Below are 22,452 nucleotides of genomic sequence, written 5' to 3'. Positions count from 1 at the left end.
GTTATGGGGGGAATGTGTCGAAAGCGCCTACAATGGGCAAAGTGAGCATCAGGACTGGACATGTGGAAGAATTTGCCTGGTCCGTTGAGTCCCGTTTTCTTTTTCACATGGACGGCCATGTACGTGTGCACCGTTTACCTGGGGAAGTGATGGCACCAAAATGCACTCTGGAAGGGAGTGTGATGCTCTGGGCAACCCTGGGTCCGGCCATTCATGTGGACGTAAATTTGACACGTGCCACTTATCTAAAGTTTACCTAAAGTTGTTGCAGACCAGGTACACCCCTTCATGACAATGGTGTTTCCTGATGGAAGCGGCCTCTTTCAGCAGGATAATGCATATTGGGTGCATCTCATGTCTTATTAGTGCATCCTTGTTTCCTTTCCCCGTGTCTCAGCTCCACCCCCTTAGGATGCAAGGGAAGAATACACCTGTGTGTGAAGCTTCCTCGCTCCTCATTCCTCGCCTCCTCGCGGTGCAATTAGAGAATTGGGATGTCCTTCAAGATGGCTGAGTTCAATCGGTTTCCGGGTCACAGGCTTGAGGAAACAAGGAAGCATCAATTTGAGTATTGAGAAGCACCCATTGTTCAAGAATGGTTTGAGGAACTTGATGAAGAGTTCAAGATGTTGCCCTGGCCTCCAAACTCCCCAGATCTCAATCCAAATGAGCGTCTGTGGGATGTGATGGACCAACAAATTTGGTCCACTTCGTAACCTACAGGACTTGAAGGATATTCTGCTAACGTCTTGGTGCCAGAAACCACAGGACAACTTCAGGGCTCTTGTAGAGTCCATGCCTCGGCGGGAGGCGCTGTTTTGGCAGCACGCAGAGGACCAACAGCATATTAGGCAGATGGTCATAATGTTTTGGCTCATCAGCGTATGTATACCTTTTGTACCCCTGTGTTTCTTATAAACTTGGTATTGTTGCATCTGGTATCTAGAAACAGAACAGCTCTCTTTATATTTCACTCTATGTCTGTCTGTCATTCTATCTCTTAACCTGTGCCTGATTTAAGCAGGTGAGAATCTAATTTACTTCAGTTCTGTCAATCAATGTTCTGGGTCAGACAGGGTCAGTTAGTCTACGCTGCAGAGGGGTCCTGGATCGATGGCAGGACACATAGAGTTCTGTTTGGTGCAGACAGGGTCAGTCACTTAATTAGGCAGACATTCAGCGGGACGGATATGTCAGAATCCCAAAGGAGTCACAGTGGCTGATGGGATGGATGTAGTTACAGATTTATTTATTTTTTCAATTTGTTCAATAGCTTTATTTAAGGGAGAGAACAAAACATAGCCAATTACTGACCGGATTATAATAATTAACTAAACCCATAGAAATTTTTTTTTTGCTATTTCAAAATAAAGTAAACATTAACTGTTATTTTATATATATATATATATATATATATATCTCAGAATAACAAAAGTTTTAACAAAAATGACAGAAAATATAAAAATAACTAATTCATAAAAAATGTATTTGTGTTTTAATAGTGTGTGGTGTTTATTTGTTTTATTTGTTTACTTTTTTTAAATATAAAAATAATTATTAACTGATGATTATTATATTCATGAGCAAAGCAGATAAGCATTATATTGTCTTTTTTTGTTGATATATTTTCTGCACTTATTGATAACCAAAACTTGAAAAGTTTTTTGTGTATTTTTACAAAAACATTTTTTTTTACATCCACAAACAGGCAGCTGATCTTTAAACTTCCATAAATAATCATATTTTATTTTCAAGAAACGGCTGAAGACACATCTTTTTCGGCAGCACTTGATCCATTAATACTAATGCTTTCTCTTCTATTCTATATCTATTTATAATAAAAAAATACATGTACTGCGTTAGATTAAACTGGGAAGGGTCATAGCACTTGCATATTGTTGTCCTATTGTTAGTTTAACTGCTTCTAATGTTCTCATTTGTAAGTCGCTTTGGATAAAAGAGTCTGCTAAATGAATACATGTAAAATGTAAATGTAAGAACGCTGGAGTATAACAATCAGCTAAAACATCAATGTAAACAAAGACGAGAACGGTCCAAGATCAACTGAAACTGAGGGCTAAATGTACAGAGAAACAAAAGGCTAAAGCAAGGAACAGGTGAAACAAATCAATCAGTCAGTGAGTTGCCATGACAACAAATGAGAACTTTCTAGAAACCAAGGAAACAGGAAACAAAGAGTTACAAACTAAAAGTTGAGAGTTTTGTCCCAAATGGCACACTATACAGTACACTATGAACATACTCTATGTACTCATCTGTGTAGTGTGTGAATTTTTTGTAAGGTTATTTTTTCATTGGAAATTTTTTTTCAACATTGGAATCTGATAGCCCCTCCCACCCGCTATGTAATTTACATGTAACAGTATGTAATAGTCGATTCGAGTGTATGAATTGTCCAACATTCCACACTTAATTTAGTGCATCATCCGAGTTTTTAAAGTGCACTTTTTATTTTTGGAATTTTCAGTGTGAACCCACTACTCGCACTATCTATACTTGTGCGTCATAGAACAGTGCATAAGTACACAAATTGGGACGTATTCAAAAATGAACGTTACAACATATTATTAAACAAACGAATAAATATACATTTTTAGAATATTTAATTTTATTCTTACATCCCTTTAAAAATATATATATAAATGTATTAACTGATGACTATTATATTTATGAGCAAAGCTGATAAGAATTATTTTGTGCCATTTAAAAAAAACTAAAAAACATTTTATGCACTTGTCGATAACCAAAACCTTTTGTTTTTGTGCATTTTTACATCCACAAACAGGCAGATGTTTTGTTTTCTTTTAGCTCTCATAAATAATGCATCTTTTATTGAATGTATTATTGAACAAACAGCTCTAGAAAACACTCGAACACAATTTCCCACTTTCCACACTGACGGATTTGGCGTAATGTGTTTGTTGCTGATCCTTAAGTTAAGAAAACCGTTAATAATTGTAAGGGTATTATTCTAAGTGTTTTCTTCCTTTAAGGGGTCTGGTGCATCTGGCTGCAGAATAAACAAGCTTTTATTGACTGTAATCAAGTCTGACTGTATTCAGTGGGCCGACACTAATTTCCTCTTTAACTAGACAGGTACGGTTCCGCACAGTGCCAGCTGCTGATAGATAACTCACTTCAATAAATAAATATCATTTTCTTCACTTTAATTCTCTTTGTTTAATATTAGATGGTTTGATGATCTGAAAACGGTGTGAGTACCATATCCCATAATTCAGCTCGCTCAGCTTGACCTTCCTTTTTTTTTTTTTTTACATACAAAAAATACAAAATTAAATTAATTCAAAATATCTGGATGAAGTTATGTGACTGCAATGCAGTAAAAATAGCGTGTTAAAGATTATGTAATGTAGACGTTTCAAACAATAGAAAAGATTGAACAATATTGCTTTTTTGTGATTGATATGTTGCAACCGATTTTAAATTCTTATTTGTGCACTTTGGCAATAACAAAATGGTTATTAGAATACAACAAATACAAACACATGTTATTATCTGTGATATTATATTTATGCAAAGTTGTTTTGCAATCTAATATTGGATAAAATGATTATCGCTGTGTTGTCATACGACTCCGGATGAAGTTTTTCCAGTTTTACTTTTAATTCTCTTGCATTTTTAATTAAATGTTATGTATAATGTCTTTTTGACAATCAAGTCAAAGAGGTCTATGGAAAGTAAAGTGTATTATTGAATGTTTAAGTTTCTCATCAAGTCTGCATTTATTTGATCAATACAGTAATATTTTGGCTAAAAAAAAAAAATAATTTTTTTATTTAAAGTATTTGATATTCCTTTGATGGCAAAGCTGAATTTTCTGCATCATTACTCCCGTCTTCAGTGTCACATGATCCTTCAGAAATCATTCTAATATATGCTGATTTGATGCTCAAGAAACTTTTCTTATAACAGTTGTGCTGCTTAATATATTTGTGGAAATATTTTTTCAGGATTCTGTGATAAATAGAAAGTTCAAAAGTATGAATAAACAATAAATCAAATATTCATTTCTTTCCATAAAATAATATCTTGCTGACCCCAAACTTTTGAATGGTATATCATTCTAAACGTAACTTTCCACTCAGAGGCACTTTAAGTTAAGATTCAATAGGGATTCAAAAGATTAAAATTCATTCATTTGGATGTCTCTGTTCAGTGTCCTGTGTTCTCTGTTGGATCTAGACATTATTAATAACAGAAGCAGCTTAGAAGTTATGACATCAAGCCATGAAGCCAACATCAGTCACCTCTATGAAGCTATCACTTTATCCGAACGGGCGTGTGGTTCGTCCTTTGTTTTTTGTTCTTGAATCTAATTTAGCGATTAATTTCCCCTTGTGTAGCGCTTTGATCCCGCTAATCAGTTAGTATGCGTATTATGGCCCCAGATAATTGCTCTCTAATTAAATATGTAATCTCCACTCCAGCCAATAACCCCAGAAATCCTCAACTGTAATTACTTTATCCGTACAGAGACTCTCCACCTACAGTCTAATGAATCAGGACAGGCGTCCACACGGCTGTGTGTCATCTCCAATGACTAGCCACTTTTCATTTAATGTTTTTTGCCGTGGGAAATGAAGGTGGTTAGTTACTGTTTACTTTTCATATTAGACTTGACTGACTTAAAAGAAAATCTCATTAACGTGGATAATTTGAGAGCAGCGCCGACGCCGAAACAGTTAATTGATATTTGCTCCAAGGGTTTATTTAACGTTGACTTAACGTTGGCACATTCTTTTTGAGCGTTTTATGTATTAGTTTCTCACTAATGTCAAAGTTTAATGTCAGATCATACCTCGTTATCTTCTTCCCCACTAATTATTGGAATGTCCTAGTTTAACTCAGAATTTCAGAAGTAAAGTTGGTTGCAAATTGGTTTGCATACAAATTGTGTCTAAACAAACCGTTTTTCCATGTTTTTTTTGTGTCAGGTGTTTATCCGAATGAAATGTGTCACTTTTAACTGCCTTGTCTTGAAGTATTTGAACAATGGCAATAGATTACGATGAAAACCTAAAGTAACCAGCAGTGTTGGTAAGTTACTCTAAGAAAGTAATGAATTGCTTGGAATTAATTACATCTTCAACAGAGTAATTCGATGTATAATAAAGTCCTTCTGAAGCGAAGCAATGCGTTTTTGTAAGAAAAATATCCATATTTATAACTTTATAAACTATAATCACTGGCTTCTGCAACGGCCGTACATGAGTCTAGTTGCGTGGGGTCAGAGGTCACTCTTCCGCCGGAACTACACCTCTTTTTGAGCATTTTACTTATTAGTTTAATATCAAATCATACCTCGTTTCCCCCCCCCCCCTGCTAATGTTGAAGTTAAATGTCACATCATATTTTTATCTTCCTTCAAACATGATTATTGGAATATCCATATTTCATTCAGAAATTCTGAAGTAAAATTGGTTGTTTTCAGTGTCAGGTTGTTAATTCAGACATGAGACATGTCACTTTGATTAGGAAGGTATTTAAATAAAACCTTTGGTCTTCAGTCGCGAGATTACAGATTTGTTGTACTTAGTTGGTGGCATACAGTTGTGGCCACTGAGAACTGAGGCAGGAAGTGGAAGTATTTAGTGGTGTTTGTGTTTGTTTACGTGTTTGGAGAGTCTGTTTCGTTTAATCGTGTGAATCTTTACCTTGCGGTTGGAGTAGATGTGCCCCTCATGTAATAGAATACAACCACTCTGTGTTTTCTAAACCATTGATTTCCGTTTTCTCTCTCTCTTTATCTCCCACCTCTCTCTCTGCAATTCAATAATCCCCCTGAAACAGAATTGCTTCTTTTTTTGTTACAGCACAGCCAAACCACACACTGAGACACGATACTTGCTCAGATGATGCAGTGTTTTAAGCTGCGCTGTGCTGTTTATAGCAAGATTTCATCAGCGGCTTGTTACCAGTCGAGAAGATAGATATCCGTGGTTGCTTTCATATCTTGAAAGCACAAAAGGTGAACGGCAGCCATTACTTGAAGTATTAGATCTAAGGCTATAGATTATGAAAAATCACTGTGGTAACCACAGTTTACTCTAAAATACCATAGTCGGTTATTGTTACTACTGTAAAATCATATAGTGAATTAATTTGGGATCTCATTCAAACTGTCTTACACTAAGATTTTCGTCTGGTAAAATAGACACAAAAGATCAGAATATTATAAAGACTTAGGAGTGAGCTCTTTTGATCAAAACAAGCACCTAGCAACCACCCAAAACACCCTAGCAACCATTCAAAAAACCTTTGCAACCGCGTAGCAACGTGTTACCATGGTTTTTGCATCTTTTTCTTCAGAAATAAAAAAAAAGTTAAAGGGTTGGTTCACCAAAAAATTATCTATATTTTACTAACCTTTAAGCCATCCTAGGTGTATATGACTTTTCAGCCAAAAACAATCAGAGTTATAGTAAAAAATATCCTGACTGATTCCAAGCTTTATAATGGGAGTGAATGGTATCCAAAAGCCCCAAAAAGCGCATCCATCAATCATAAAAATAATCCATACGGCTCCAGTGGGTTAATAAAGGCTTTCTAAAGCGAAGTGATGCCTTTTTGTAAGAAAAATATCCATAATTATAATTTTATAAACTATATTCACTGGCTTTCCGGTAACGGCCGTATGCGAGTCTAGTTCCGGCGGAAGAGTGACCTCTGACCCGACGTATGACGTATTGACAAACGAGGAAGCGCAGAGGATAGTGCAACAGCGGTCACAAATTAGAAGTCTAAAATGACCATTTTTAAAGAGAAATGTCGGAGGAGCTGGAGTTCGTTGCCCAGGTCTTGTTTGAACCGCGAGAGGGCATCTACTCAACTAAGCTTACGCTACTCCTACATCATAGGCCGGAACTTGACTCTCTCGCGAATATGCGGACAGACGTTACCAGAATAAAGTTATAATTATGGATATTTTTCTAACAAAAACCCATCACTTCGCTTTAGAAGGCCTTTATTAACCCCTGGAGCCGTATGGATTACTTTTATTATGGATGGATGTACTTTTTTGGGCTTCAAAATCTAAGATACCATTCTCTTCCATTTTTTCGATATAACTCCGATTGTGTTTGGCTGAAAGAAGAAAGCCATATACACCTAGGATGGCTTGAGTAAATAATGGGATAATTAAAAATTTTGGGTGAACTAACCCTTTAAATTTAGTTTTTTGTTTACAGTGGGGGCTAATGCTAAGTGTTACCATGGTTTTACTGTAGTAACGTTAAGGTGTTCATAAAAGTAAAAAATAAAGCATTTCTACAGTGGTAGAAGTCCTCTAGACTGGTTATACTGGTACAGCATGTATTGTTGTTTATTTTAAGATTTTTCTCCACAGATTAGCTTTATGCAAATTTTGTTCTCTGTGCGTCACAAGAGCTAGAAACCCACTTTTATCAACGGCGTGCTAACGCGCAACACCCTCACACCACGTCAAAGATGCTAATAAAGCTGTAATGCACCAGCGTATGGACTACGACTACATGTTAATTCATCATATTGGATGATGAAACGCTATGCGAGGGCGGATTAGCATACGCCGTGCTGACACAATTACTGCGGTTTAATGAGCCCTGAACTCTGAACCACCAATCAAAGCGCTACACCATCAGCCACCATGTGCCACACAGGAGCCAAGCTATATCTGTCTCTGTATCGAGCGCCGTGGCCGAGACGATCAATAGATATTGATCTGAGATGAAGGCTTGCAAAGAAGTGATACTGTACGGCCGCTTATAATTGCATCAGAAGTGCAAATGAAGGCATGGAGGAAGATTAAGAGATTATTCAATATTAGGCTTGTAATGAAAGTGGAATAACAAAGCGAATTAGTGCAAATTAAGTTGTCTTTACTAGTTCTATCGGTGGCCTTCATTGTCAGGGGCAATGACTCAAGCAAAAAAAAAACAGCAGGTGTGAATGGACTAGTTTTAAAATGCCTTGAGAAGGTATTAAGGATGTGCTGAATATACATTTTAATATTTGACTAGTTGGATTTGTGACTTTTCAGTCTATGTTGGTTAGCTTTGATATATTTTCACGATTGTGAATTAGGAAACTGCACAAGCTGAAGCAGTAACATTTAAAAACATGCTCGAATTAAGTTCACGGTGTTGTTGACAGGCAAATCAGACGGGGCCATCCTTCACGACACAGCGGTGCATCGGTTGCAAGCGCCGTTATTTAAAGAACAGTGATTTATGTGTGAAACGGCGCACACACACACACACACACACACCTGAGAGCCACTCGAGGCGTGTGAGAGCGCATTACACAGCGCTAGCAAGTGCTCCAACAATTTGAAGGCAAGAAAAAATAAAACCCCACCGGCAGGACAGAGGCTGTTAATCATCCTTTCACAGTAAGGGAGGAGAAAACAAGATGAAATGGCCATCATAGCTGTCTCTCTCTATCTCTCTGTCTCTCACCTCTTTATCTTTATTTGCTCTTCTGTCGCTTCTAGACATTTCAAGAGGTCACTTTATTCTGTTATCGATACTGATAAAAAATATCATAAGGTTAAATTAGCTTACTTTTATGCCTTATTACCTTTAGTAATAGTATCTGTGCCCTTTCAAAATGCAGTGACATTAATACTATGGTACTTTTATATATAATGCTGTTTTAGTGTTTTACTATTTAAAAACAAAGAAATTCTATAGAGATTCTGGACTATCATTTTCAAAAAACATACTAATGCTATTGTACTTTTTGTTTATTTTCAGTATATTTAAAAATGTATTATATATACTTTATTTATATTGTTTCATTTATTATTATTTATTCATTTATTTAAAAAAGGAATTGACACTATGTGCCATTTTTGTTAATTTTCACATTTATTATATATATATATATATATATATATATATATATATATATATATATATATATTATATATATACTGTATATATACAGTATATAATGTGTGTGTGTGTGTGTGTGTGTACACATACACACATTTATTATTATTCATATTATTAGTATTTTTATTAATTCATTATACAAAAAGGTATTGTCACAATATTTACATGTTGCTTTCATAATAGAACAACAATTCTAGTACTTTCAACATGATGTACTATGATGTCCAAAAAAAACCACACACTAATACTTGATGCTTTTTGTTTGTATCAATGAATCAATTAATATGGATTTGTTTCTAAAATTGTTACAATACATTTTGCTGCATTAGACTTCTGTGTAATGTATTGTTTGGAAAATGCGCTGTATTTGTACAATGTATGCAAATTTCGCATCAGCATTAGCTAAATGCGCCGCTGTCAAGGGAGCGTGTTTATAATGACCATCCCGTACGTCATCGCCAACCGAGGCATTGCTGGAATCCGCATTAATAAACCAAAAAGAGTAAATAAAACAAACCAAAAAACCAAAAAAGATGCAAAGCTCTTTCATTTTGTAGCCCTGCATGTATCTGCTTCACTTCTTCCCAGTAAATCCTTGAACATTGCCTGACGCATGAGCAATTAAATTTTTTCCCCTGAAAGAATCCACAGAAGATCAGTGTCTCTCGGCATTACTTTAAAAAAAAAGAAAGAAAGAAAGAAAGAAAGTGAGATGAAAAAGAGGAAACATCTCCCCTCTAATGAGTAGATCCGCTGTTTGAACAATGGATACGGGCGACTCGCGGAGCACTGTGACATTTCAGGAACGGAAATGAGAAAAGTCTTGATGCTTACTGGTATCACCAGGATATAGACAAATGTTGTGGGCTGTTTTACCATATTTATTTGCATCTATCTTCAGGTGGCATTCGAGGAAGTTTTAGATCTTAGCAGATTTATCATACACTAAACACCAGGCAAGAGATACAAGATGTTCATAAAACACTTTTATGTTATTTTCTTTTGAACAAGTGTACTATGCAGAGATGTCATAGTCTACGTATTATATATATAAATAATATATATATGGGCTGTTGATTTAAAGGCCCTAAATGCCCCTAAAATTCAAGATTGTGGAAAAAATTCCCCTGTAGGAGATTTTTATCTTATATTTATATCATATGATATAGTTAAGCAATATCACACGAGTGATGTTTCTGTCCCCAATAGCATGAGTGCAAATGTGATATTGATTTTACACAACAGGTCAATAAATAAGAAGTTAATATTGTTATATTTTAAACACAATATTTACTGTTTTTGCTAAATTTTACCAACAAAATATTACTTTTAAAGCCAGAGCAGAACTGTTGTGTGTTTCCGAGCAACACAGTGTTTCATTTCTGAATGAATCCGCGTTTTGAGCGAATCGATCGGGTGAACCAATGATTCAATGGCCCATTCATAAAAAGAGCCATTTAGTTCATTCCTGAATGAATCAGACGTTTGAACTAATTGAATGAATAAATGAATGACTCAATTACTCATTTAGACATTTACCACCTACTGACAGTTATTCAGAGTATAATTTCATATATCCATATTAATAAAAAAAACCATTAAAGGGATAATTCACCCAAAAATTTTAATTGAAAAATTCTGTTTCTTTACATGTCATTTCTAACCTGTATGACTTTTTTTTTCTTTGGTTGAACATAAAAGAAGATATTATGAAGAATGTTGGTTATGTTTTGGTTACCATTGACCTCCACGAGATATTTCTCAGATTATCTTCTTTTATGTTCCACAAAAGAAAGTCATACAGCTTCTGAAAAAAATCATGGCCATTGTAGCCTAAAAGTTTGTTTAATAAATTCTATGTTGAATCTAATAATTGCAATTTAATTATTTAATTTAATTTCAAAGGAATAAGACTTAAATATTTTTTACAAACCTTTTTCCTGTTATATTTATTATAAACACTTTAGTATTATATTATGATTATTTAATTTAAAAGCAAATAATATATATATATATATATATATATATGTATATATATATTTAAATATTATAGTTTTATATTTTTAATTGTTTTTATAGTTTGTATAAATCTTTTTATACTTAAACTCTTCAATATTTATTCAATATTTTCAAATAATGTTCTATTTGAACATTTAATTTCATATTTATTGAAATTGTTCAAAATATTTTGAAGTATAATGTTGAGGTAATACAATAAAGTTGGTTGATTTTGTAGTATAGTAACAAAAACAGCCTGTTTAATTCTAAGGGTTATCGAGCGGGTGTAAAACGATCACATTCTTCACATTTTTGTTGACTATTTTAAAATGAAAAACGTAAGGCTACGAAAGTGTACAATATGGATCTTTTTGTTGCTGCTTTGATTAGGAATCAAGTGGTTTATATCTTCAACGACAACATGCTGAGCTCAGGATGTTGGCTAAATTTAATTTAGAGGAGCAGCTTGATTGATTCAAGGCCTATATTAGTTGTTTATCGGGGTCTAAAATGAATGGCCGTTTTAAATAAACCCCTGTATGCTGCAATGGGGCTCCACACGGCTCTGCTTCGGGATTGAGTTTTTCCAAGCTGTCTGGCTGCCAGTGTGAAATTGGTCGTTGAGTTCAGGTGTGCGGGAAATTATATTGAGCAATGTGCACTGGCTAGGAAGCCCAGCTTTCACAATATTGCCTGGATCAATACGTGCCTCTCCGGACATCGGTTTAGGGAAGAAATTAAAAACGTGATACAGAGGGTAATTATTTAGAGAATGACTTGAAGATGTTCTGGAGTCTGGGTAGGTCAACGTCACTGAACTCTGAAAGCGTGAGTTCGATATGCCTTATTAGTTTTCATTTCTCTTTTGCAGGTGTATGATTGCAGATGAGGTAAGAGCAATTTGCTTTTCTCTACTCTGATCCAATTCGTTTTCCCAGAGACTCCTAAGACCACTCACCATTTTTGCCATCAGATGGGTTTGGGAAAGACGATCCAGGCCATTTCCGTGGCGTATATCTTCAAACAGGAATGGCCTCTGCTGATCGTGGTACCTTCATCTCTCAAATACCCTTGGATTGAAGAGCTGGAGAAGTGGCTCCCTGAACTCGACCCCAGAGACATCAACTTGGTGGAAAGCAAGACCGATACAATGTACGACAACATCAGTTGGAAAGGAAGTGAATTGACAATCACATTTATTTTCTCCATTGAGAAATTCATTCTTGGCGTTAAAGGAACACTCCACCGTTTTTTGAAATAGGGCTTATTCACCTTCTTTCCTACATTTAGATAGGTGGGCAAATGCATTTTTGTCTCAGTGCATGCATTGTTTTAGTTTGACAGGGTCGGCGCTAGCTTAGCTTAGCATAATGAATGGAATCCTTTGTTGCCAGCTAGCATGTCCTGAGTAAAAGTGATATAAACATTTTTAAAAACCCACCTAATTACTTCTTGTGGCCTGCGTATTCACAACAAGTACAAATAGTGATGCAGATTAACACTAGGCGATTTCCTAGGCAGATATTGACTTGGGACTATATTAGGGGGAAGCACAGGTGAAGCACTGCTACTTGGGCGCAGAGATATCACGCCCAAGTAGCAGTGCTTCGCCTGTGCTTCCCCCTAATATAGTCCTTAATATATAAGTCAATATCTGCCTAGGAAATCGCCTAGTGTTAATCTGCATCACTATTTGTACTTGTTGTGAATACGCAGGCCACAAGAAGTAATTAGGTGGGTTTTTTTAATTTTTTATATCACTTTTACTCAGGACATGCTAGCTGGCAACAAAGGATTCCATTCATTGTGCTAAGCTAAGCTAGCGCCGACCCTGTCAAACTAAAACAATGCATGCACTGAGACAAAAATGCATTTGCCCACCTATCTAAATGTAGGAAAGAAAGTGAATAAGCCCTATTTCAAAAAACGGTGGAGTGTTCCTTTAACATCTTAAGTGATTTATATTTATAACTTAATATATAATTGAATGATTTAAAAATTAAAATAAAACAATTAATATTTAATGTCAAAGATTTTAAATGCAAAAGATAATAAATAAAAAAATGTAAATTATTATTTGTATTTATTAATGCATATATTTAACTAACCATCCGAAACATTGCTTTCTATTTTAAGTGTTTTATTTTTATCCAAACATCTGATAATCTTCTTAAAAACAGCAGATTAACATATAATCTAAATATTAAACGTCACATAAACATCTTAATGTTGTTAAAGTGGAGAAAATGTAATGTCTTGTAAATGTTTGCTACATTCAAACACCCAATGGGCATCTTGGGCAATCGATCGTTTAAGTTTGTTTTGCCGTCCCTGACACATCGGTTCGTAATTCATTGGGATCCAGTGGACCGTACTAGAGAACGTCTGCGCTGGTGGCCGAGAGATTTTTTTTTTTGCTCAAAATGAAAGATTGATTCTTTCAGACTGTGTGTGAGTTTAATCATAGTGGCAAAATTGATTCATGAAATTTATGACTGAGTCTGACTTTGAAGAAGCCTCCGGAAAAGTTAGGAAGAAATCCCTTGATTTCTTTTCTCCCCTCCTCTTTGTGTGACACATTTTTATGAGTAGCTTTAGAAAGTTATGAACGCCATTCTTGCAGATTTTCAGCCTGTAGAAATACAAAACAGAAGTCAAATCTGTTCAGTGACTACAAAATTACACCGCAATACAAATTACACCGCAGACGTATGAAATCAAATCACCTCCCCGGAGAGATATTAAACAAATCCTAACTTATCTCGCCTTTTACGGCTAGGAATCTTCCATGAAGAATACTTTAGCTCTGTCTTAGGATACAGAGAGAGCTTATGAGAGCTGCTCTTCCCTTCCACAGAGGATGCTGGGATTGATTGTACAGCCCATGCAGTCAGAGGGTCATGTTGTCTTTTTGCCTGTTATTGACGCTTCTAAAAAGAGGCTCACAAATTGCTCTGTTTACCCTGAGAATTCTGGCCCGAGGTTGAGCCGACCTGTAAAGTCATTACCATGGCAACATCTCCCTCAGAGCTTGATGAAGGCCTGTCAGCATGGTGAATGATATTTTAACTCTAATGGCTCATAGTGCACAAACATCATTTCCTCTTAGTGTACGGCTGGGCGTCTTTACACAGTCTGTAACTGAAAACCGTGAGGCCAAAGATTGTAAAATGCTTTTACGACCTTGTGGCTCCAATAAAAACACTAATAATTTAAACTATTATAAATATGTCTACGTGTGCACAGTTTCTGCTGTGACGGATTTGTAAGTTACGACTTGCTAGTGTGTTGTGAGCAAATATTGGTTTTGTTTTAGACAAAAAAGTAGTTTGCAGAGGCTATTTACACTATAGTTCTGCCCAAGACACGGGATTGTCACCAGTAGCAATAGTAGGTAAGGCACGTGGAAGAAAGTTTTGAGGCGAATCGACCCGTTTTCGAATTCGCCGAACTTGCTCTACTCCTTTTCCCCATCAAATATCAGATCGGAATGGCAGTTATTTTCAATAAAAATTAGGAAAATATAAAAAAAGTGAATATAGTGTCTAATGTCAGTTTATTAATAACGTTTTTTTTTTTTTTTTTTTTGTAAAGGGTAGGTGTAGGGGGGGCTTTATTGTCCCAATAGAGCTGGTAAGTGGACCTCTAGGTTGAAAAATCGTCAATGCAAGTGAATGTGAGAAAATAATTATTTTCTGGTCCCGTTTGAATTGTGCCATGAATGTGAACATATGTTGTCTGTGAATTTTTTATATAATTTTTCATGTTACGAGTTTGTCAGTATATTGTATGATTCTTTGGCTAGCAGTTGTGGAAAAGACATAACGAGAAAGACTACATGTCGCCTATGTGACGTCACCCCATAACACATTTTCCCTCCACTTGTCAAATCACGGTGCTAATGCTGCGATAATCTATGGAGACAGATCGAGATGCCTGTGTGTTTTGTACCCAAATGTCACCATTCAAACCAAATGGGCTGTTCTTTCTTCAGATTCCCGTCTGATGTAAAAACTAGGTTGTAGTCCACAAAGTGCTCTCACACAAAGTCTAACCGTATCAAACTTCTACCCGCTAAATTGTAGCATTCTTCCCACGAAAAATTATCTTAAAAATTCACAGACAACATATGTTCACATTCATGGCAAAATTCAAACGGGACCAGAAAATAATTATTTTCTCACATTCACTTGCATTGACGATTTTTCAACCTAGAGGTCCAGTGGGGTTAGCGGAAGGGGCGGGACTTACCAGCTCTATAAGGCAGCATCCATTTAATAATTTGAATAAATATAATCATTTACACTCTATACTATTATTGCATACTGTTTAATGTACAACAACACTGAGGTGCAAATAGTATCTGCCACTATTTATAAGTATAAATAGCATCTAAGTACTATTTACATTTATTGCAAAGAAAATAGTGCTATTTTTACCTAGTGTAAATAGAATATATCACTAATTTCACTTACTGTATAGTATCTATTGCTTTTTATGCTAAGTGTAAATAGCATCCTATTCAAGGATCCTATTCAGCATCCAATATACTATTTTCACTTGGTGCAAATAGCCGCTGCCAAAAAGTAATGCAAAGTGCAACTGGCCAGATTCGTTTATAGTTATTTTTGTAACGGTGTTTTGAGGTATTTTTACCCGTGCAAGCAACATTTTTGTAAATGTCAACAACATGGAGATGCTGCGTGACATTTTTTGAAAATATACATACCTTGTATATATTGTGTATAAAAGCGAATTTCACAACGGAATCCTCAAAATGTCTGTAACTTGACGCATTTCCAAGTACGTCTGGTATTTTTAAAACAGTCTGCAATAAAGGAAGCTGTGAGGCTAAAATGTGTAGCAAATTTTCCGATAAAATTATTCTTCGTAAAAACGTTTTAATCATACACAAATCCTACACATTTTTACAAAGTTATTCAATATATACAGTAAATAAAATTAGATATTGTTTAGTAAATTGCTCTTAGCTGAAAACTCTAGCTTTATTTTGTGAAATTGTGTATAAAAGTCTTTAAAGACAACAGACATACATTCACTACGCAATTTTTGTAATGGAACCAATGGAAGACATTTTCTAAATGGAACCAGGTGGGATTTGATTTGATTTGATTTAATCAGATTGAATTGTGCAAATTTAACCATGATATTATTGGTTAATATTATTTTTCCTGCATCCGTCACCATCATCAGAAACTTGTTTTAGAGGTGGAGACCTGCCATTTAGTTTTTTTAGCGTTACATGCATTGATGACTCTTACACAAAAAGACCAGGTACAGGTATTGAGGAAGTGAATATAAATCCGTTGCACATTTATAATTATTTATTTATTGCAGGAGTATCAGCACTAGCAAAGTGACAATACTGGGATACGGGCTGCTCACGACAGACGCACGCCCCCTGCTGGAGGCCCTGAACAAGCAACGTTTCGGCGTCATCCTGGTGGATGAGTCCCACTACCTGAAATCTCGCAACGCAGCTCGAAGTAAAATACTGGTGCCAATCATTCAGAACGCCAAGCGTGCCATCCTTCTGACTGGCACCCCGGCGCTGGGCAGACCAGAGGAGGTACGGTTTCCTCCAAATCTGTTTGTCATTTGCTTTGATTTATTAAGCCATTTGGTAATATGCAGCACGGTTTTGTTTGAGCTAAACCAGGAGGAGATCTTGTCATTAGCTGACATATTTCCCATCCTCCAGTCATCGCTCATGTCCCCCAAAATTGCAAGTACGATAATATCATAAACTAAAAGTTTTGATAAGTCCTGAATATTATCACTTAAGTTATTAAAATCATTTATTTTACTATTGTACTACTTCACACTATAAAAGAATCGGGTTATTAAATGAAGTTCCCTGTTCGGCACATGAGTTTCCGTTAGAAATAAACATGTAAAGTCATTCCCATTTCTTTTGTAAAGTGACAGCTTGGAATTTGTCACGCAGTTACTATCTCGCTGGTCTAATGAGCCACTCGCAGCGAAATTAAATTAATCAATCAAACAAGAGATCGTTTTCAACGTTTATCCTTTTATACGACACAGCCCGGTAATTTGGCACCAGTGACATCCCATTTCATGTGGTTTTGTCCACCTTGTTCTGTTTGCTTCGATATTACGCTGGCGTGGGTGTTTATTTAACCCAGTGACCTCTATTGAGGGGGAATATCAATACCAAGGGGTGATGTGAGGAAAAAAGAGGGGATTTTAAGTGATTTTAGAGCCACAGCTCTGAATGAGAAGGAAAAGAGAGAGAGAGAGCTATCTTTCTGAGGTCTCAAAAGCACAACGCTCATCTCTGCTGTTATTACTCTGTCCAGAGGTGTGCCAGCAATATTTGTAGTTTGCACAAACACCCTCGTCCTCGCTCTGTTCCTGTCTCTCTTCCTCTCTCTCTTTAGTGTTTTTGCCCAATCGCCTTCTCTTTTACATTGTCTGTCTCTTTGCTTTCATGTCCTAATCTTTATTCATGGCAGTTTTAGAACCACAAGAATCAGGCCTCTGAATTCTAGTAGATTCTAAACGGGATGGACACTATATTTAAATTGAAACAATAAAAATGATGGTACAATAATAAGTCACATTGTTCTGCACATGGATGTCAATCGTTCAGCTGCAGAAACATTGAAAATAAGTTTTCTATATATTTCTGGTGAACCGAAAACAAGGGCACTTTATTTGACAGCGTCCTTGTTACATATGTTACATGTACTTACCATAGTAATAACAGTAAATTATGCATATTTACATGCAACTAACCCTCAACCAAATCCTAACCCTATAGTAAGTACATGTAGTTGCTTAATATTACTCAGTACTTAAATATATAATTACACTGTAACAATGACACCTTAAAGGGGTCATATAATGGTACATGCACTTTTACAAGTTGATTGTACTGAAATGTGTGTTGGCAGTGCCTGTACACAACCATCATATAATGATAAAAATCCATCCAGTGTTTTTTTTTTTTTGTCTCCTTATATATTTTCCCCTGTCTCAAATCGAGCCGTCTGACCGTGTGACGTCACACAGTCGGACACCCCTCCCACGATTGTTAATTGACAGCAGCGTTTCAACACAGACCCGCCCTGAGCGAGCTGTCATCATAGTCCACCATTGTTGATACGCTGGAGCAGAATGGCGTCTAAGCGATTGTGGTGTTCTGTTCTTGGGTGTAATAACGAACACAGCAGCCATTTTGATGTTCCTAAATCCGAACCGCTGAAGACGCAGTGGCTGAGTTTTGTTTTCGAAGGGAATATTCCCCACGATCAACGTCAATGCTTTCATGTTTGCGAGAATCATTTCTCACCAGACTGCTTTATAAACGAGGGTCAGTATAAAGCTAAAGTAAAAAGTTTTTCATGACCATTAGCTGTAACATCAATCTGTCAATGAACTAACGTATACAACAGTAAACACAGCGTTCGTATCTCACTACTCTACCCTGCCGGTACATACAAAGATAGATCAAAGTAACATTACGTTAACCAACCATTCAGAAACGTCCTGCTCGAGCCTTAATTGTCGAACTTCTTCGGGGCCTTCATCTTGTTCCGGGTCCAACTCCGGCTCAAATTGAGACGGTTGCACAGATGTGTCCTCAGAGACTCCTGCTGCCATTCTTTCTCCAAAATATACCCTCAACTGTTGTCAGGGCAACACTCCACGTGTGTTGTGTGAAAACGCCCCACAGAACAGAGAGGCGGGGTGAGCAAAGCTCATTATCATTTAAAGACACATGCACTTAAATGGCGTGCTGAAAACAGCTGTTTTTGACCAGGTAAAATGAGGGTTTTGTTACAATACTAATGAGAATTTTTAATTAAAGTATATTACAAACTTTTCATTTAGACCCTAAAGAATCATATTAACTTGTACAAAAATGGCATTATATGACCTCTTTAAAAATAAAGTGTAACCGAATTTTCGTATTTATTTATTTTCGGGCATTTAATTTGAGGCATACAAAAATTATGATTCAACAATATGTTGTGTTGTTGCATGCATAGATGTTGACTAATAAAATGTTTTTTTTTGTTATTTCTAGTTGAAATTCTCTTTAAATCGTTTGTTAATCAAGTCTTACTAATCGATACGTAAAACCATTGTTAGGAGAAGAGTGAATTTGTGTAAATGTTCTTAAAACCATTTTTACAAGCAGAGTGGATTTGTGCAAAATGTTTATAAAACCTGAATAACGGGCAGAATAAATTTCTTTGCAAAACCATTCTTACAAATTTGTGTAAACTTCGGAAAATCATTTTTAAAAGCTAAGCAAATTTCTTTGCAAATTGCTTGGAAAACCATTCTTACGGGCAAAGCGAATTTGTGCAAAATGTTCGTAAAACCATTCTTACTGGCAGAGCGAATTTCTCCACAAATCATTCGCACACACAAAAAAAAGCATCTTATGTGCAGAATGAATTTCTTATTCAGCAAAACCATTCTAACAAGCAGAGCAAATTTGTTTGAGAATTTATTTACAAATTGTTTGGGAAGCCATTCTTAAGAACGAATCTTTGTGCCAATCGTTCTCAAAACCATTACGAAATTTAATCGCAAATCATTACGAAAAAACATTCTTACGAAAAAAAAAAAATGTGTGTGCAAATCGGTCTTAAACCATTATGTAAAAATCATTTGTAAAAACGATTCTTACGAGTAGAACAAATCTGTGCAAATTATTCGTGACAAAAATTAAGAACAGACTGAATTTCTGTGTAAACTGTTCATAAAACCATTTTTTATGTAAAGTCTTTCATTCAGTTCAGTGCAAAAATGGCTTCATGAACATTTTAAATGAAATTCATTCTGCTTGTTTTATGAATGAGGCCCACTGAACAAACTATAATTCCGCTCTTCACAGCCTCGGTTTCATTCATGTCGTATTATATATTGTGTTTACTCTGAATTGTTTTTTAAAGCTGTACTACCAGTCACTGATGGCCAGTTAATTGACCAATACATTATATAAAGACAATATTAAAGGCTTCATTTTACATTCTGTTTACTTTCATAGTATATTGTGAGAGCTGCTATTTTCCTTATTGAAAATATGTTCACGGGACAAAAAAAGTAAAGACCTCTCAAGATGACCCTTGTTGTGTATATTATGGGAGTCTCATCCTCTATTGCTTCCCTAACTCCCCTGAAACGTCTTGCTGGACTTCTTATGAAAGACAGTGTTTTCTTAATTCATCAAGATAACCGCTGTTTAGTTTATGCTTACTGAGCATAATGGGCACTGTGAGACTTTCTCTTAGAGGAAACACATTTGCAATTTATGAACTTAATACCTGATTTAATCAGCTTTAATCAGCAAGAGTATTCATTTGCACCAGCTATAAACAGAAATCTGCTGACCGATTTTCAATAAACTCATGATTGCAAAGGTCTAAGGTCAGAACTATGAAAGTCTCCCTCTTTTTAATGGTATTTTTTCCCATTTGGTTGTTGCTACTGTAAAGTTAGTTCTAGATATGACATTTATGATGTCACATTGTTTGATGTTTTGACATCTTGCCTCTCTCTTTCAGCTTTTCATGCAAATTGATGCTTTGTATCCACGGAGATTTGGAACCTGGAGCGACTACACCAAAAAATACTGCAACGCACACTACAAGTAAAAACTTTTATTTTATTCGGCAATATAGAATTCAAATGACAAATTAATAAAAAGCATCAATGCCATGCACAATCCAAACACTAAACATTCCTACATTTATTTAATTAGAAGACTTGCAACTAGTTGTTTGACGCTAAATCTACACGCCATTTTATTATTATTATTATTATTTACCATTTATTTCTCAGGCAACTTTTTCTGATAATCATAGAATTAAATTGTTTTTCAAAGATTTCGTTTTGTGGAAAATTTAGTTCTGCCAATTTTGTTCCATCCTATGATTTTTCCATTATTATTCATTTTAATGATATTTTAATGTTTTTCAGTATTTCATGAAATTGACTTGTCAACTTCCATCTTAGATATTTTTTAACTAGTCTTATCACAGTGCATTCTGGGATTGTTTTCTCGAAGTATACATGTGTCACTTGCTTAACATTTGGCCACTATATCGTTATCGGCTGATATATGTTCATTTTTAATGTTATCATTATCGGCCCAAAAAGAAAATTTGGCCGATATATTAAAGCCGATAAATAATGGAATATTTCCTTCAGATGTTCAACATGATGGTTTTGAATTGCTTCAAATATGATTGGAATAACTTCAAAAAAGAAAAATAGAGTTAAGTGCAACATGCAGCCCAAGTCTGTCATATAGACAACATAAAATTATTATGAGAACATTATAATTGTGTGCTTGCGACATTGATTTTGATGGTGAGACTTTTGTTTTTGTAATTGGGCTCTTAAAAATTACATGTGAATTTAGATTTATCGGCCAATATATCGGTTATCGGCTTTCAAATCTTAAGAATTATCGGTTATCGGGCAACATTTTCATATCCCTAAAAGACAATGTAAATACCTTTTTAAATAGATGTTACACTTGTAACACAACTCTATGATGATTTGAAAATGTCGACAGCTGCCTAGGTTTTGGTTCAGAGCTATGATTTGTTTATGTGTGTGTAGTAGAAACATTAATGTGAAGCCAAAATTTGAGTTGTCATGAAGATGAGAGGTGTTCAGAACATCTGAGAGGAGTTTTGTTCCCCTGTTCTTCTTATCAAATCTACAGTGGAGAAATGAAACGACAGCGATTCACACAAGGGTCTCCGAGTACAAATTAATCTACCGAGGAAAAAGCTCTGCCACTCGAAAGCGCGCCCACAAGTTCCTGTCAATCATTCGTATATGCAGCAGTAAATATAAAATATTCATAATTAAATCGCTCATACACACACACATTTAGGACCGAAAAGGTCTCATTACAATGATAATGTCTGAGGATTGTGGTGAAATGAGGTGGATCTATACAGCAGAAGTGCAAGTAAAACGCCTGTTGGTTTGCTTGTGCAGGTTTTTCGGGGCCAGACGACAGTGGGACTGTCGCGGCGCTTCTCATTTGGACGAGTTACACCAACGTCTGAGTGAGATTATGATTCGTAGACTCAAGAATCAGGTGCTGACTCAACTGCCACCCAAAATACGCCAGCGAATTCCCTTCGACCTTCCTAAAGATGCCGCCAAGGTATGCAAGTTTCTCAAGTTCCCACAGCTTCACAGTTCAGAATATAAAAAGTTATGTTCATGAATATGTGCCATGCTAATACATGTTTTTTTGTTTTATATAATATCAAGTCAGTGGCATGGTATTTATCAAAGTAACCAATATTAAATTTTTATAGTATTAAAGTAACACAGTTGATAGCCCCAATAATAATTATAATTTTATCATTTAATTTATGATTTTACTTTTATACATTAATTTTTACTAGTAATTCTAATAATAACTTAAATCTAAGGAAAAACTTGCATAAAACAAAATATATATTTTTTTAAATATAATTTCTGAATAGTTTTTTTAATGTATGCATTATTTTTC

At 35.6% G+C, this 22,452-nt stretch overlaps 1 protein-coding gene across 1 annotated transcript in view; it reads left to right on the top strand.

The window, feature by feature from the left end:
- Positions 1-22,452, top strand: part of zranb3 (zinc finger, RAN-binding domain containing 3) — a 58,422-nt gene that overhangs the window by 2,258 nt on the left and 33,712 nt on the right. The window contains exons 4-8 of the mRNA XM_082139940.1: positions 11,785-11,803; positions 11,887-12,065; positions 16,272-16,503; positions 20,477-20,562; positions 21,927-22,098. Coding sequence (XP_081996066.1) covers positions 11,785-11,803; positions 11,887-12,065; positions 16,272-16,503; positions 20,477-20,562; positions 21,927-22,098 — 688 coding nt within the window. The remainder of the gene's footprint in view (positions 1-11,784; positions 11,804-11,886; positions 12,066-16,271; positions 16,504-20,476; positions 20,563-21,926; positions 22,099-22,452) is intronic.

The sequence above is a fragment of the Leuciscus leuciscus genome, assembly GCF_965113295.1.
Source record: "Leuciscus leuciscus genome assembly, chromosome: 15".
Lineage (NCBI taxonomy): Eukaryota > Metazoa > Chordata > Actinopteri > Cypriniformes > Leuciscidae > Leuciscus > Leuciscus leuciscus.
This window is presented reverse-complemented; position numbering and strand designations above follow the sequence as displayed.